At 45.6% G+C, this 13,969-nt stretch overlaps 1 protein-coding gene across 1 annotated transcript in view; it reads left to right on the forward strand.

The window, feature by feature from the left end:
• Positions 1-13,969, forward strand: part of LOC122808948 (NF-kappa-B essential modulator-like) — a gene marked incomplete in the record, with an annotated part of 2,932,895 nt that overhangs the window by 436,370 nt on the left and 2,482,556 nt on the right. The window contains 1 exon segment of the mRNA XM_044080106.1: positions 10,232-10,339. Coding sequence (XP_043936041.1) covers positions 10,232-10,339 — 108 coding nt within the window.

Below are 13,969 nucleotides of genomic sequence, written 5' to 3' on the forward strand. Positions count from 1 at the left end.
CATTTGTGTCATGTTTGAATAAACTGTCATAAATTCACAATTGTCTGTATGTTCATTTACTATTCTGTGTATGTACATTTATTATTTTTGATTAATTGTCATATCATTACTAGTTTATGTATGTATGTACAATTATTATGCAAGTCTTGTATAACTGCCTTCTAGTCATTCTGTAAAATGGAGCAATTCTCTCTGGGCCTCAGCTGAAAATGGGACTTGGGCCCAGTGGGATTTTCCCTGTAAACAAAAGCAGTAAAGGTATGTGTCTGTGTGTCTGTATATGTATTAGTATTTCAGTAACACTGTTATGGCCTTCCTTTTGATAGTTAGAATCTAAATGTTTTACAGCTATGTTGCTGTAGGCTTCAGAGGGGCATAGGCTGACACTCGTAGGATCATAGGTGGTTACTAGGCTAATGGCCTTAGGGCCTTTACAAGCCTAGCCAAGTTACTTTAGTTTCCACAATCAGCACCTATTGCCCCTGTCCAAGAGAGACACAGATGGAACTCCTGGGGTGAATTTACTGTTACCCATCCAATTGTCCAGATTCCGTTTGAAGAGGGCCAATGAGGTGCTCTGTTTGACATGAAGTGGAAGTCTGTTTCAAAGGTATGTTAACCTCTGGGAGACAAATTTGTCCCTCCAGCAGGTTTTATTAATGTTACGTACCAGGTTAAGGTCTTTAAAGTGAATAACCTGTGTGTCAGTTGACTTGTGGATATGCAGCATTTCAAATAAAGCAGGATCAGAGATTGTCCTATTTGTAAGGCAGAGATCGCCTCTGAGTAGTCTGTATGAAACAGAATATAGTGATAGTGATTTCAGCTGATCCACTTAGGAAAAATGCTTAAGATGTTGAATTTTCCTTGTGAAGAACCTTTGTGGTCTCTCCAGTTGCTGCAGGTGCTTAGAAAGGTACATACCAAAAGAGCCGCTGTTCTCAATTATTGGCATGATGAGGGAAGAGTACAGGGAGGTTATAACTTATTTTTTTCTAGAGGCAATGCCCTTACTTATGAGATGAGCAATATAGAATGCCCTTCTTACTACTGTGGAGACATGTTGATCAAATGTATGGTTGCTGTCAACCTGTGTGTCCAGGTCTGTCACCACTGAGTGCATACTTAGGGTGTTGCTGTTGATGTGGTAGTTAGCAGGAACATCACCCTTACCAGAAGGAATGATGATAATTTTTTTTGCTTTGAGTTTAAGGCTGTGACTTTGACACCAATCATTTATTTGCATAAGTCCCTCTTGTAGGATGTTGGAATCATTTGGAGATTCTATAACCACTCCCACTTTGCAGTCGCAAGCAAACTTTGTCAGGCACAGACCTTTAGATCTGAAGTAGTTTACTTCATTTAGTCTTCAGCCTGTGTGATACCGGATCCGTATCCGATCCAAGCTGGCAATTTCACTAGCATTTGCTCCGAGCTCCTCCCTTTACCCATTATACACCTCCACTACCTTCCAACCCCCAGATCTTGTTTAGCACGGCTTGCCTGAAGCATCGTGATCTCCTGAGCTCCGAGTTAGTGAGTGGGTTTTTTTGCTTTTTTAAGCAACCTTTTTCCAAATTTTCAGTGTAGTTGTTTAGTGTAGGTTCCCTCTTCTCCTCCCCTCACTGGTGCGTCATGTGTTATAAAGTTTCCTAAGTAATTTTAGTGTTAGTTTATTAGTCTGTATTGCTCCCCCCCCCCCCCTCAGTGTTCTGTGTGCCTTGAGTGTGTGGTGAGTGGAAAATAGGTTATTTTTCTTCTCCTTTTTCCTTCTCTACTGTGTTTTCTTGTACAGTCATGGCTGACCCCAAGCCTGTATTTACAAGGTGCAATAAGTTGTTGTTGGGTCTTTCGGCTTTTCCCGGTTAGGGGTCGCCACAGCGGAACTCCAGTCCGCTAATGATTGGTAGTTGATTTTTACGTGCTGAGTTACCAGTTATGACACACAACCTTCAACGAAGGTACGCCCATTCACGCATGTCTCCATGCAGAAGATGCCCTAGCTGAGAATCGAACCGGACAGCGACTTACTGTGAGGCGACAACGCTACCGCAGCACCACCACCGCAGGTGCAATAAGTGTGGCCATAAATTGTCTCCTGCAAATGGCCACACTGTGAGTGTTGTAGGATTGCCACCTTTTCAAATGGCCATAGTGGGACATTTTCTGGACACAAATCAGATTTTACAAGCCGACACATACCCACGGTCAGTACAAAGGATAGAACTTTACTTTTTTGCCTAAATAAAAGCTTATTCTTGTAGCAGTTTAGTTGCTTATTCTGTTTCTTGTAACATTTAGGTATTTTACATACAGAAATAACTAATGCAACTATTACATAAAATATGGGACATAATTATGCCCTACAATCTCAGGACATTTGCCATTTTTAATATTTTTGGTCAGGACACAACTGCCCAAAGAGGGACTGTCCCTCGCAAAGTGGGACAGGTGATAACCCTAGTGTGATGTGCTTGGGTGTTGCCCACTTGAGTACAGAGTGTACTGTCTGTGCGGGTTTTAACCTGTGCGCTAATAAGGACTGGAAGGCTAAGTTGGCCCTCAAAGGCCTTCTTTCCACTTCTGAGGCGGCTGCCTCATCCACGGCTTCTGTCACAATGGCTGCTGTGGCCGCCTCTCCTTCCTCTTTTGCCCTTGCTTTTCCTCCCTCCCAGGCTGGGACTCAACCTCCCACTTCTAAGCCTGTGGAAGTGGAGCGGAAAAGGGGCAGAGAGAAGGAGAGAGAGCACAAGGACCAACACTCTTCCAAGCCAGAGAAACGCAAGAGGTCTCCGGACCTTCCCTCTACTCCCGCGAAAAGTCAGGATAGGATCCGTGACTTCCCTTGGCTCCAATCTCTGAGATTTTCCCCGGAACCAGAAAAGACGCATCCCCATTTAGGGCCTTGGTTCCTCGGCCCGCCAGGTCTGAGTCCGTGGCCTCGTCGAGATCCACGCGTAGCTTATCGGAAGTTGAAATGGATAAAATTATGAGGTTCATTCGTACACCGATCCAGATGGGGGTCTTGCCAGCTCCCTCTCCCTCTGGACGGGGGAGCTCACTTTCTTTTTTCACACCAATTTCTGCTTCTCCGATCCATCCACCGGTTTCGGAGTACTCGGATCAGAGGATGGCCTTAAGGCGTCTGCGCTGACAACTGCCTGGAATGTGTCGGATCCGACCAGTTCAGATCCGAGTGGCTCTCTGAGCCGGAGCTTGGGTGTCGGATCCGAGGGAGCAGAACTTTTTTCTTCGTCTCTGGCATTGTCGGTTCAAGTTCCCTCCCTCGGAGCTCCGTCCACTTCGGGCCCGGCTCCGATTCTCGCGTCGGATCCCAGGAGAGCGGCTTCCGTTTTGGTACCTCAGGAGGTTTGTTTTCCCTCTGCATTTGACGTGGTGGAAAAGGTTCTCTCCACTGGATCGATACCCTTGACTATTTCCTTGGATTCCGCTCCGACCCCCTTGGCTCTGTCTACGCATCCCATCATTTTACCAGAGGGACAGCCCATGCTTGAGAGGCCCAAGATGGTTCCCCCTGTGGAACACGTGGCTTGCAAGTTCACCCTGGAGAGCCCCATCGGAGACATGCCTCACAAGCATACGTGTAAGAGGAGGCACTTGGACTCCCTCGAGTCCCTTACCGAGGATGCGGATTGAGATGATGGGGAAGGTTCCCCCAGGTCACCACCCCTCCTTTGTAGGCATCATGGAAATCCTACACCAGCGGGGAGGTTGATCCACCCCCAAACCTTCTTCTGACGAATCCGTGTTCCTGGAGGCTTTCAGCATGGGCCTATCTACTTCTGGGTTGTCCCCCCCCCCCCCCCACACACACACACACACACACACACACACACACACACACACAGATCCCTTGGTGGAACTGGTCACCTCGGCGGGTCTGGAAGGAGCCGTACACCATGGAACCAATCCGTAAACATCCTGATAAAATCTTGAGTCCACCATCAGATAGACCGGCGTGGAACAAGGGGTCTCCCGTAGACGCTATGGTGGTAGCAGCAGCCACAAAAAAGGAACTATCCCAAGAGAGTTCCTCTGTTTATCCTCCTGACCTAGAGTCGCGGATGATGGACCACTTAGGGAAGCAGGATTATGCATCAGGAACCTTTTCCATTAGGCCGCTGAACTACCTGGCCCACGTCACGAGACTCCAGCGTGACCTGGTCAAGGAACTAGCTAAGTCTCCCCCGAAGTCCATGTTGCAGGAGGACAGGAACTCATTCTCCATGAGGATGGCCACTTTGAAAGCAGTTTCCAACACGTCCATGTGAAGGAGCGGCTATGGCAGCTGCGTCCAGCATGTCCATGAGGCGCAATGCCTGGCTCAGACTATATCAGTTTTTGAAACCTTTCAAGGCATCCTTTGCCAATCCCTCTTATGACGGCTCTACTCTCTTTGGTAAGACCATCAAAGAGACTTTAGTCCAGAGTGAGAAGGACGGGAAGACACTGTCTGCCATCTGAATCTGCTTCTCAAACCCTCAAAGATCCTTTTCCCAGAATCAGAGAGGGCAAAAAAAGATGTGGTTCCGGAAGTCGCAGTATTCCCGGGACACCCAGGGCCCTTCTTCCCTCAGAGGCAGAGGGGGACAGAATAGACACCGGCCCAGAGGCAGAGGGGGTCCGAGGAATTTTGGGTCTCTAGAACCTTTCTCAGATAGGCCCGGACAACAACCCTGAGGGGTTGCCTGACTGCTCTACTCTGGAGGCAGTCGGGGAATGATTGTTATTGCACCTGGCGGCATGGGAGTCTGTAACATCAGACCGCCGGGTGCTTCAGATCATATCCAGAGGATACTCTATCCCCTTTGTGGTTCCTCCCAAACCTACGAAACACCTCCCGGATGTACCACCCATGCAAAGGGAGGCAGTAGCACAGGAAATTTCCAAGCTGCTAGAAAAACGAGCCATCGAACCTTTCCCCCAGATCCGTCCGGATTGGGATTCTACTCCAGGTTTTTTTTTGGTGCCAAAGAAAATGGGGGACTTAGGTCCAGAATGAGCCTTATCTACCCTGTACCTATCAGTTGTCAAAGAAAAATTCCGGATGGTCACACTCCATCATGCCGTACCTGCAAGAGAGCGAATGGATGTGCTTGTTAGACCTCCAGGATGCCTACTATCACATAAAGATGCACAGAAGCTCCAGGAGGTTCCTCTGGTTCCAGCTAGGAGTCAATCATTACCAATTTTGAGCCCTTCCATTTGGTCTCACCACGGCCCCCAGGGTGTTCACTAAAGTGATGGTGGTAGTAGTGGCTCACCTGAGGCTTCAGGGGATTCAGGTCTATCCATACCTGGACAGTTGGCTCCTCACTGCTCCCACCAGGCGTCTACTTTCTCAAACCAGGGATTATTTCTTAAAGCTTGCCCTACATTTGGGAATTACAATCAATGCATCCAAATTGCTTCTAAATCCTGTCCAGGTGATAGACTACATTGGGGCAAGGATAGATACCTTACAATGCAAAATCTTCCTGACCTCGGAGAGAGTACAAAACCTGAGGATGCATGTCTGTCTGATCTACCGTTCTCATCTTCCATTGGCAGAATCAGTGTTGAGGGCCTTAGGTTCAATGGCAGCAACCATAATGCTTCTTCCGTCCACTCGGTTACATATGAGAATTCTACAGTGGACACTAGCTGTACAGTGATCCCTGTTGGAACTTCCATTATCGTATCCAATACAACTCAGTCGAGTCTGTCGGTCATCCCTTCTGTGGTGGATGTGCTCTTCGGAGATCTTGGAGGGACGACCCTTTGTTTCAGCCTCTGCCGTAGCTACAGTGACCACGGACGCCTCCCGACTCGGGTGTGGGGGGGTCATTGTTTGGACAGGACAGTCCAAGGCCTGTGGTCCCCTGTAGAGACCAGCTTGCATATAAAGTTCTAGAGATGAGGGCAGACCTTTTGACGTTGTAGGCCCTTCATGCCTTTCTTCCTCTGGGAACCATTGCAATTCAGTCAGACAACAAGTCATTGGTCTGGTACATCAACAAACAGGGAGGTACCAAGTCTTACCCCCTTTGTCGTGAGGCCATGAGAGTGTGAGAATGGGCGATCCCCACCATTCGTTTTCTCATAGCAACGCACATTCCGGGACGGTCCAACATTCTAGGGGACAGGTTAAGTCTGACTATTCTGATGCCTTACGACTGGTCTCTGAATCTTTCAGTAGCAGAGCAGATCTCCCTGGAGTGGGGTCAGCCTTGCTGCTATCTTTTCGCATCTCCTTCCAACACGAAGTACAGTGAGTTTTTTGCTCTGAACCCGCTGGCTGGGGAGTCTCCCAGAGATGCTCTAGTCCATGCTTTGCCTCCCGGTCTTTTGTATGCTTACCCTCCAGTACCTCTTATTCCAAGGTTTTTACAGAAAGCTTGTCGACAGGGGAGCAAAGGGATCCTCATTGCCCCGTTTTGGCCTCGCCAGGTATGGTTTCCCTTCCTTTGGTCTCACCTTCTGGCTCCGCCCTGGATCTTGGATCCCATTCAGGATCTGGTTTCACACCCATTGGGGGTTTCTCATCCGAACCTGGACAGTTTGAAGCTCACAGCTTGGCTGCTCCTGTTCCCATGATCGCTAGGACTCCTGGATTATCCTCTTCAGTTAGGTCTATTCTGGTGGCTGCTCATAAGTTTTCTACCAGGAAGGTTTACCGTAGCAAATGAAAAGTTTTTCCTTTTGGGCTTCTTACCCCTTCACGGCTCCTATTTCTGCCATTCTTGATTTCCTAGCCAGTATTTTTCAACAGGGAGCTAGTTCTTCTACTATCAAAGTTCAATTGGCTGCCATTTCTCATTTTCATGTGGGTGAGAATTCTGCCTCACTGGCCTCCTCCAGACTGTGTGAAGCCTTTATCAAAGGGACCTTTCTGTTATGACCCCTGGTCAAGGATCCTTTTCTCCCATGGGGCCTTACTATGGTTCTTCAAGCTTTGGTTGCTCTGCCTTTTGAACCGGCTGCAACCACAGATCTAAAATTCTTATCTCGGAAAACAGCATTCCTGGTGGCTATCACGTCTGCTAAAAGGGTCTCAGAACTGTAAGCTTTGTCCATCAAAGTTCCATATATGATTTTCCATAAAGAAAAGGTTTCCCTTCGGACCAGTCTATCCTTTCTTCCTAAGATGGCATCACAAGTTAATATCAATCAAACCATTAATTTACCTTCCTTTTTTATTAACTTTGCTAACAAAATGGAATACAAACTCCCCTTGTTGGATATTCATAGACAGTTATGATTTTATTTACACAGGACCAAAAACTTTCGTAAATCCGATCAGCTGTTTGTGTCCTTCTATAAACCTGTTTTGGGTAAACCTGTCTCCAAGGTCACTATTGCTAGGTGGATTTCCTCATGCATCCTTCAGGTCTATTAAGGACAAAGGTATGTCTCCTCCAGGTCAGGTGGAAGCTCATTCCACTAGTCCATGGCTACTTCTATGGCCTTTTGGTCTAGAGTCTCATTGGGTGATGTTTGTTTGCAGCTACTTGGTCCTCATCTCATAGCTTTATTTCTCACTACATATTGGATTTGACTTCTAAAGGGAGAGCATCCTTTAGGTCCGCGGTTCTCCGGAATATCCTTCCATGAGGGCCACCCAGGAGTTTAGTAGCTGAGGACTCTGTCCCACAGGTTAAAGACCAAATGAAATAAACTACTTAAGGTAAAGAAGTTATATCCTCACCATAACGTTCCATCTGAGTAGTTCTACTTCAGTTGTCTTCAACCGTCCCTCCTTCCCTCTGACCTTGTCGTATGAACAGCGTGCGGGCTGCAGTTGTAGTTCATAAATTATTTCTTAGGTCGGGTTATCTGTATAAGGGTCAGCAAACTCATCTGGGGGTTGGAAGATAGTGGATGTGTATTATGGGTAAGGGGAGGAGCTTGGAACTTGGAGCAGATGCTAGTGAAATTGCCGGCTCAGATCCGATATGGATCTGGTATTCCACAGGATGAAGACAAATGAAGTAGAACTACTCAGATGGAACGTTATGGTGAGTACATAACTTCTTTTTTTTGCTTGTACTTTGGAGAAATAGATTCCGAACAGTAGAGGTCTCAGGACTGATTCCTGGAGCACCACTGGTTACAGGTCTGCTGTTGTAGGAGGATTCCCCTATTTTGACTCTATGGGTTGTATCAGTAAGCCATTTGGCGAGCCACCTAACAATATAAGGGTTGATACCTAGCTGGGTAAGTTTGTCAATGATGCCTGAGTGAGGTATAGTGTCAAAAGCTTTGGCTAAGTCTAGGTTGGTTGTATACACAGATTTCCCCTCATTCAGGCCCTTGGTGACTGTGTCGAAGAAGTTCACCAAGTTTAACCGGCATTATCTTCCTTTGACAAATTAAAACTGAGTAGGGACTAGTGTTTGGAGATTACCTACATCTTTGTTGATAAGGTCCATGATGATGATTCTCTCCATGGCCTTGCAGATAAGGCTAGTCAGGCTAATAGGTCTGTAGTTCCGAGGGTCAGTGAAAGCACCTCCTTTGTGCAAAGGGATAATGGTGGCCATTTTCCATTCAGCTGGGATGAAGCCAGTGCTTAGACTATGATTAAAGAGAGAGTACCCATTGGTGTTTCTAATTCTTGTTGGAGCCCCAAGTAGGATGCAGCCAGGGATGTTATCAGGTCCCATAGATGCTGTGTTTTTGGCCTTGGAGAGGGCATTTACGATCTGTTCTTTAGAGATGCAAGGTAGGGATGTCATGGGGAGTATGTGCGGTGGGAACAGGGAAGTGAAGTTTTCACAGAACCTGTTGGTTAACAGGTAAGCTATGTCCACAGGCTCAGTATATGTGGTATCATTTACTACCAGTTCAGTGCAAATCTGGGCCTTGCCTTTTAGGTTATGGATATAACTAAAGAACACCTTATGATTGTCCTTAGTTGAGGAAGTTAATTTGAATTCATAATTTGCCTTGGAGGACTTCACAAGAAGTCTTATTCACTTGTTTAAACTGAGGAAGGAGTGTTTCCATCTTGGGGCCCGCTCCCTCTTACTCTTAGACAGTACTTCTTCATCTTATTATAAAACCTGCCTGTTAATGGGAGTTGTCCACCAGGCAGGTTTGCTCTTCCTTAAAGAGCTTGTTTTGGTTCTATCCAGTACGGCTGAGTCAATGCAGTTATACAGGTGTTTGTATAAAATATTGTAAAACTTGGCATAGTTGCCAGCTCCATCTGAGAGGGGAGGTACGGTGAAGCTATTTATACCATCCTGTAAGAGGTTAAAATCTGCTTTGGAGAAGTTTTTTTAATCTAGCTGCTGTTGGGGGTTCATGTGTGATGCTTACTTCAAATGAGACTGATTTTTGGTCAGATCTCACCAGGGAAGACCTCACAGTAGAGGTGCTACAGCAGTCCTCCATATTGGTAAACACCAGATCCAGGATGTTGTTGCCCCTTGTGGGGGTGTCAGCCAGCAAGTCTAGGGCATTGGAGTTAAAATAGGGGAACCTTTTTGCAAGTGAGTGTGAGTAAGAGTAATTTGACCAGTCAGTGGTGGGTAGTTGAAATTGCCCAAAACCATGGTGTTTGGATGTATCTTGATACCCACTCTGCCTATTTGGATCTACTTGAGTCTATCCTGACTCATGGAGGGGGTCCTGTAGCTGGCAATGACTTGAATAGGTGTCCTACAAGCAGTAAATTGCACTTGACTTATCTCCAGGGGATCGTACTGTTTAACCAATCTGTAGGTACATTTTTCTGTAATGAATATTGATACACCTCCTCCTTTAGTTTTCACGCCTATATTTTGAGATCTGAACATGTGGAAGGAGGTGTAACCCAGTATAGCTGGGGTGCTCTCCACAGCCTTGAACCAGGTCTCCATGACTGCACAAATGTCTGTGTCTTCCAAGGTAAGGCTGCTTCCAGTGAGTGCAGTTTCATGCTAAGACTCCTAGCATTTAGCAGCATAACCTTGAGGTTGTTTTTTGATGAAATGTTTATGGTGGGAAGTTTGTCTGAATTGCATTCGATCATTTGGATAATATTATTACCATAGCATTATTTTAGCTCACATGGTGCCATTCTAAGTTTTAAACAGTTGTCTTATGTGATTTTTGAATATTAATCTTTTATTTACTGTGATGACTTTGCTGCAGTATAAGTGCAGTTTTTTTTTTCTCTCTAACTAAATTCTTGAGTTGAGTAGATGACCAGACATACTAACTGCATTGTTTTATCTCGGTACAGGATAGTAGTAGCCCTGGAGACTCATTAACTTCTTGCACAATCACATCAAGTAATGTTGACGGCAGGCTTGGAGCACCACTCACAGATGTCACCTCAGATGAGAAAAAGGTGAGAGAATTGCATTGTCTCTGCTCAAACATTCCTGAATAATTCCTAATTTTGAGAAAGGCAAATAAGGTTCCTTTTATGAACTTTTTTTGTTTTCCTTTGTCTTGCATGTGGCTGTTTATTTAAAATAAACTGTTTGCTTTTAAAGTGAAAATTGGAGCATGTATGTGTGTGGAAGAGCTATTAAATGACAAATGGTTACTCGAGGAACATAGGTGGTTAATCCCATATGGTCAAAATTTCATGTCCCATAATTTTTATTTTTCATATTGTTCAGCTGTCAGATTTCAGTTGGGCAATCCATGTTTTTATTTTTCACCAGGTGTTTCAGTTTTGCCCAAGGTTTGGTAACTATAAGTAAGGGGAGGGTTACGGGTGGGTGCAGTCTTGGCCCAAGCACAAATTTTTCTGTTTCATATGCCACCTGCGTTTTTAGTGAATGGTTATTTCAATAAGTTTGTCTCATCCAGTTTGCTGTTTAGGTGGTGTCTCGTAGCAGCTTCCATTCATATAGCTTCCAGAAATGTTTCTTCACAGTGTTGACCTCGTTATTATTGTGTATTGTTTATAGAATGCATTTAAAAGAACTGATTGTGTTTTGCAGAAGTCCTTTTAGCATGCATATTGCATGCAAAACATTTTTGATCTGAAGTAGGTGTCTTCATTTGGTCTTCAACCTGTGGGTTCCCGGATCAATATCAGATCCAACTCAGCGGCATATCCAACATCTGATCCAAGCTCAAAGCTCCTCCCCTTACCCATAATGCTCCTGTCTCCTTCCTCCCCCCAGAGCTTTCTGCGATAAAAGTTTGTGGTAAGTGCTGTTTTTGGTGTAACTCTCCCTTTTTTCTCTCTACCTGCGTTTTCTCTACCTAATACCTCCCCTTTGCATTTTCCGTCAGTGTAAAAAAAAAAAAAAAAAACCCTCACTCTTTCTTTCCCCGTGTGTGTGTGTGTGTGTGTGTGTGTGTGTGTGTGTGTGTGGTCTGTGTGATTGAGAGTATGCTGCACCTGAGGTTGGGATATGTCTGATATCCCAAACCCGGCTTCAGAAAATGTAGAGTGTGGCCATTAGCTCTCCCCAGCCGATGGCCTCATTCTGTGCGTAGTGTGTCTTGGGGCAGCCCATCTCCAAACCTCCTTTCCATCTGTGCCGGGTTTAATCCCCAGGCACTTAAGGACAGGAGAGACTAACTCATATTTAAGGGCCTTCTTCCCTCTTTGGGGACTCAAATCCCTGTGTCTCCGGCTTCTGTCCCTGCCTACTCTCCCACCTCTGGGACTCAAACTCCTGCCAAAAGGTCCAGGGATGGAGACAAAGTGTCTAAAAGGGTAGGCCAAAGAAGCAATCCCCGGATCGTTCGGCTTCGGCCAGCCTGCCACCAAAGGTTAGCTCGACTGCGAGACTGGAGTCTCCCCAGCTCCATTCCCCTCATTTTCTCCAGATCCGGAGAAGCTCCGGATCCGGTCACTGGCTTAGGCTTCTCCTCAATGCCCCTTCAGGCCGGTGTCAGTCACCTTTTCCTCCTGCTCCATCCATAGCTTTAGCAAAGTGGAGATGGATAGGATAATGCGGAAGTTCATCCGCACCCAGATACAGATGAGAGTCTTGCCTGCCCCCTCTCCCTTCGGAGTGGGGAGCACACAGCTCTTTTTCACCCCGATTACTTCTCCGATCTGACCTTCGGTTTTGGAGCCCTTAGATCCGAGGACTGATTGTGTTTTGCAGAAGTCCTTTTAGCATGCATATTACATGCAAAAAAAATTTTGTTTCCCATCCGTTTCACAAATGACATGCCTCTAAACCCTGCCGACAGTACTGCAGTAGTGGTCCTCTTACTGCCTTCCTCTTCATCTTAAGATGTGTAGAAGCTCTGTTATTTTTAAATTGTTGGTGTTAGTATTCTAGAGTCTAGTGTGGTTAGAATAACTCTTTAATATTATCTGGGGAGTACCATCTCAGATATTGTAATTATTGTTGTATGTATCACGGGCAGTTTCTTCGTACTTGGGGAAACTAAATTATCCAGTAGTGTTCAAAAATGAGTTTGTCCTTTTCTGTCATTCTAGCTTGCAGTTTTCTTATCATAGATGATAGGGGAGAAATTAGAGTGGAGACTTCTACTCTCAGAACTGTGGCTGTTGGTGATTTGTTTATCAAGCTGCCCATGTAGTCCTCCCTTACCCAGTAGTTTTCACCATCCCTGCTTCAGTTTACTTTTTCAAGCTTCACATAGCTGAATCTGCAATTGCAGCATTTTCTGACTTTTTTTCATTGTTTTCCTTCATGTTCACTTAGCACAGACACATCTTCCTGCTGATTTGGTTCCAATTATGCTTTGGGAAGTCCATTTTATTTTTTCATAGGTGTAAATACTAGGCAATCAGTCTGCAGACCATTACAAGCCTAGCCAGTAACCCATACTCAAAAGTTGCCTCAAGGATAACATTGCAAGTTAGACTGGATGAGAATTTGAGGCTACCCATTCAGTAATCCAGTTTTACCTTGAAGGTGGCAAGGGTGCTACTCTGCTTGACATGTAGTGGAAGTTTGTTTCAGAGGTGGAGAATATGTTGGGATATGAATTTAACTTGACAACCTGTCTTATCTGTTGATAAAAATTTAGTTACTTTAACTTGGTATTTGAGGAATCATTTTTTTCTCCAAATGAATAAAAGGTCAAAGATGGTATGATCTTTCAAAAGACTAGACAGATCCCCATGGAGAAGCCTGTAAGAAATTAACTACAGAGTGTGGGCTGCCAGTCTGTCCTGATGAGTGAGAATCTGATGTTGTCAATCTTCATTCATTCGTGACTGATGGGTTTGGATGTTCTTCGTGTTTCACTGTTGCAGTCATTACATTTGGGTAATCTGCTGGCAGGTTGCCCTCAGTCGGCCTGAATTCCAAAGTCTTGTGTCCTGCGTCGGTTGCTGTCTCCTCTTCCATGACGTCAGGTCATCAGGTGTATAAAGCATGCAGCCGACGCCATTTCCTTCAGTCTTTCTTGCCGCGCGGTGCCCAAAGCAGAAGCATTTCGCAAGTGCCGGTCGGCCGACTACTGAAATATTCGAGGGTGAGTTTCAGAACCGAAGTCTTCACTAAAGGTAAGTACCCCGTTAGGGAATCTTTTTTCTTGCTCCATACCGATGTCAGAAAAAGTTAATAATTGCATTACTTGTGGGAAGCAAATACCTCAAGATTTCCATTTATACTGTATTCCTTGCCTAGGGCCCTGATCACAACGTGCCTGGCTGTCTGTTTTGTGCTAGATTTAACCAACGCACTATTAAGCGTCGGTATATTTTTGCCTCAAAGTATTTTGGAAACAGATTTAACTACCCAGAAATGTCGTCAAATAGCAATCCGACTACTGGAGTACATAAAAAACGCAAAGAAAAGGACAGAGAAAGGCAGTCGAGGTCCAAAACCGACAACGAAGTTTCTCCTAAGCCAGTCGCCGGTTCGCTGGTACTCAGTGAGGCGCTTTCGCAGCCCCTGATACCCGCCACTTTCGAGTCGCAGGCCCCTGCCGAGACACATGTGGAGTCCAACATGCCACGAGATACACAAAGTATTGGACCGACGGATGTATCTCCATCGGATGGGTCCGGAGCCGCTGAGCAGGC

The sequence above is a fragment of the Protopterus annectens genome, chromosome 8.part0 (assembly GCF_019279795.1).
Source record: "Protopterus annectens isolate FY-2018-M chromosome 8.part0, PAN1.0, whole genome shotgun sequence".
Taxonomy (NCBI): domain Eukaryota; kingdom Metazoa; phylum Chordata; order Ceratodontiformes; family Protopteridae; genus Protopterus; species Protopterus annectens.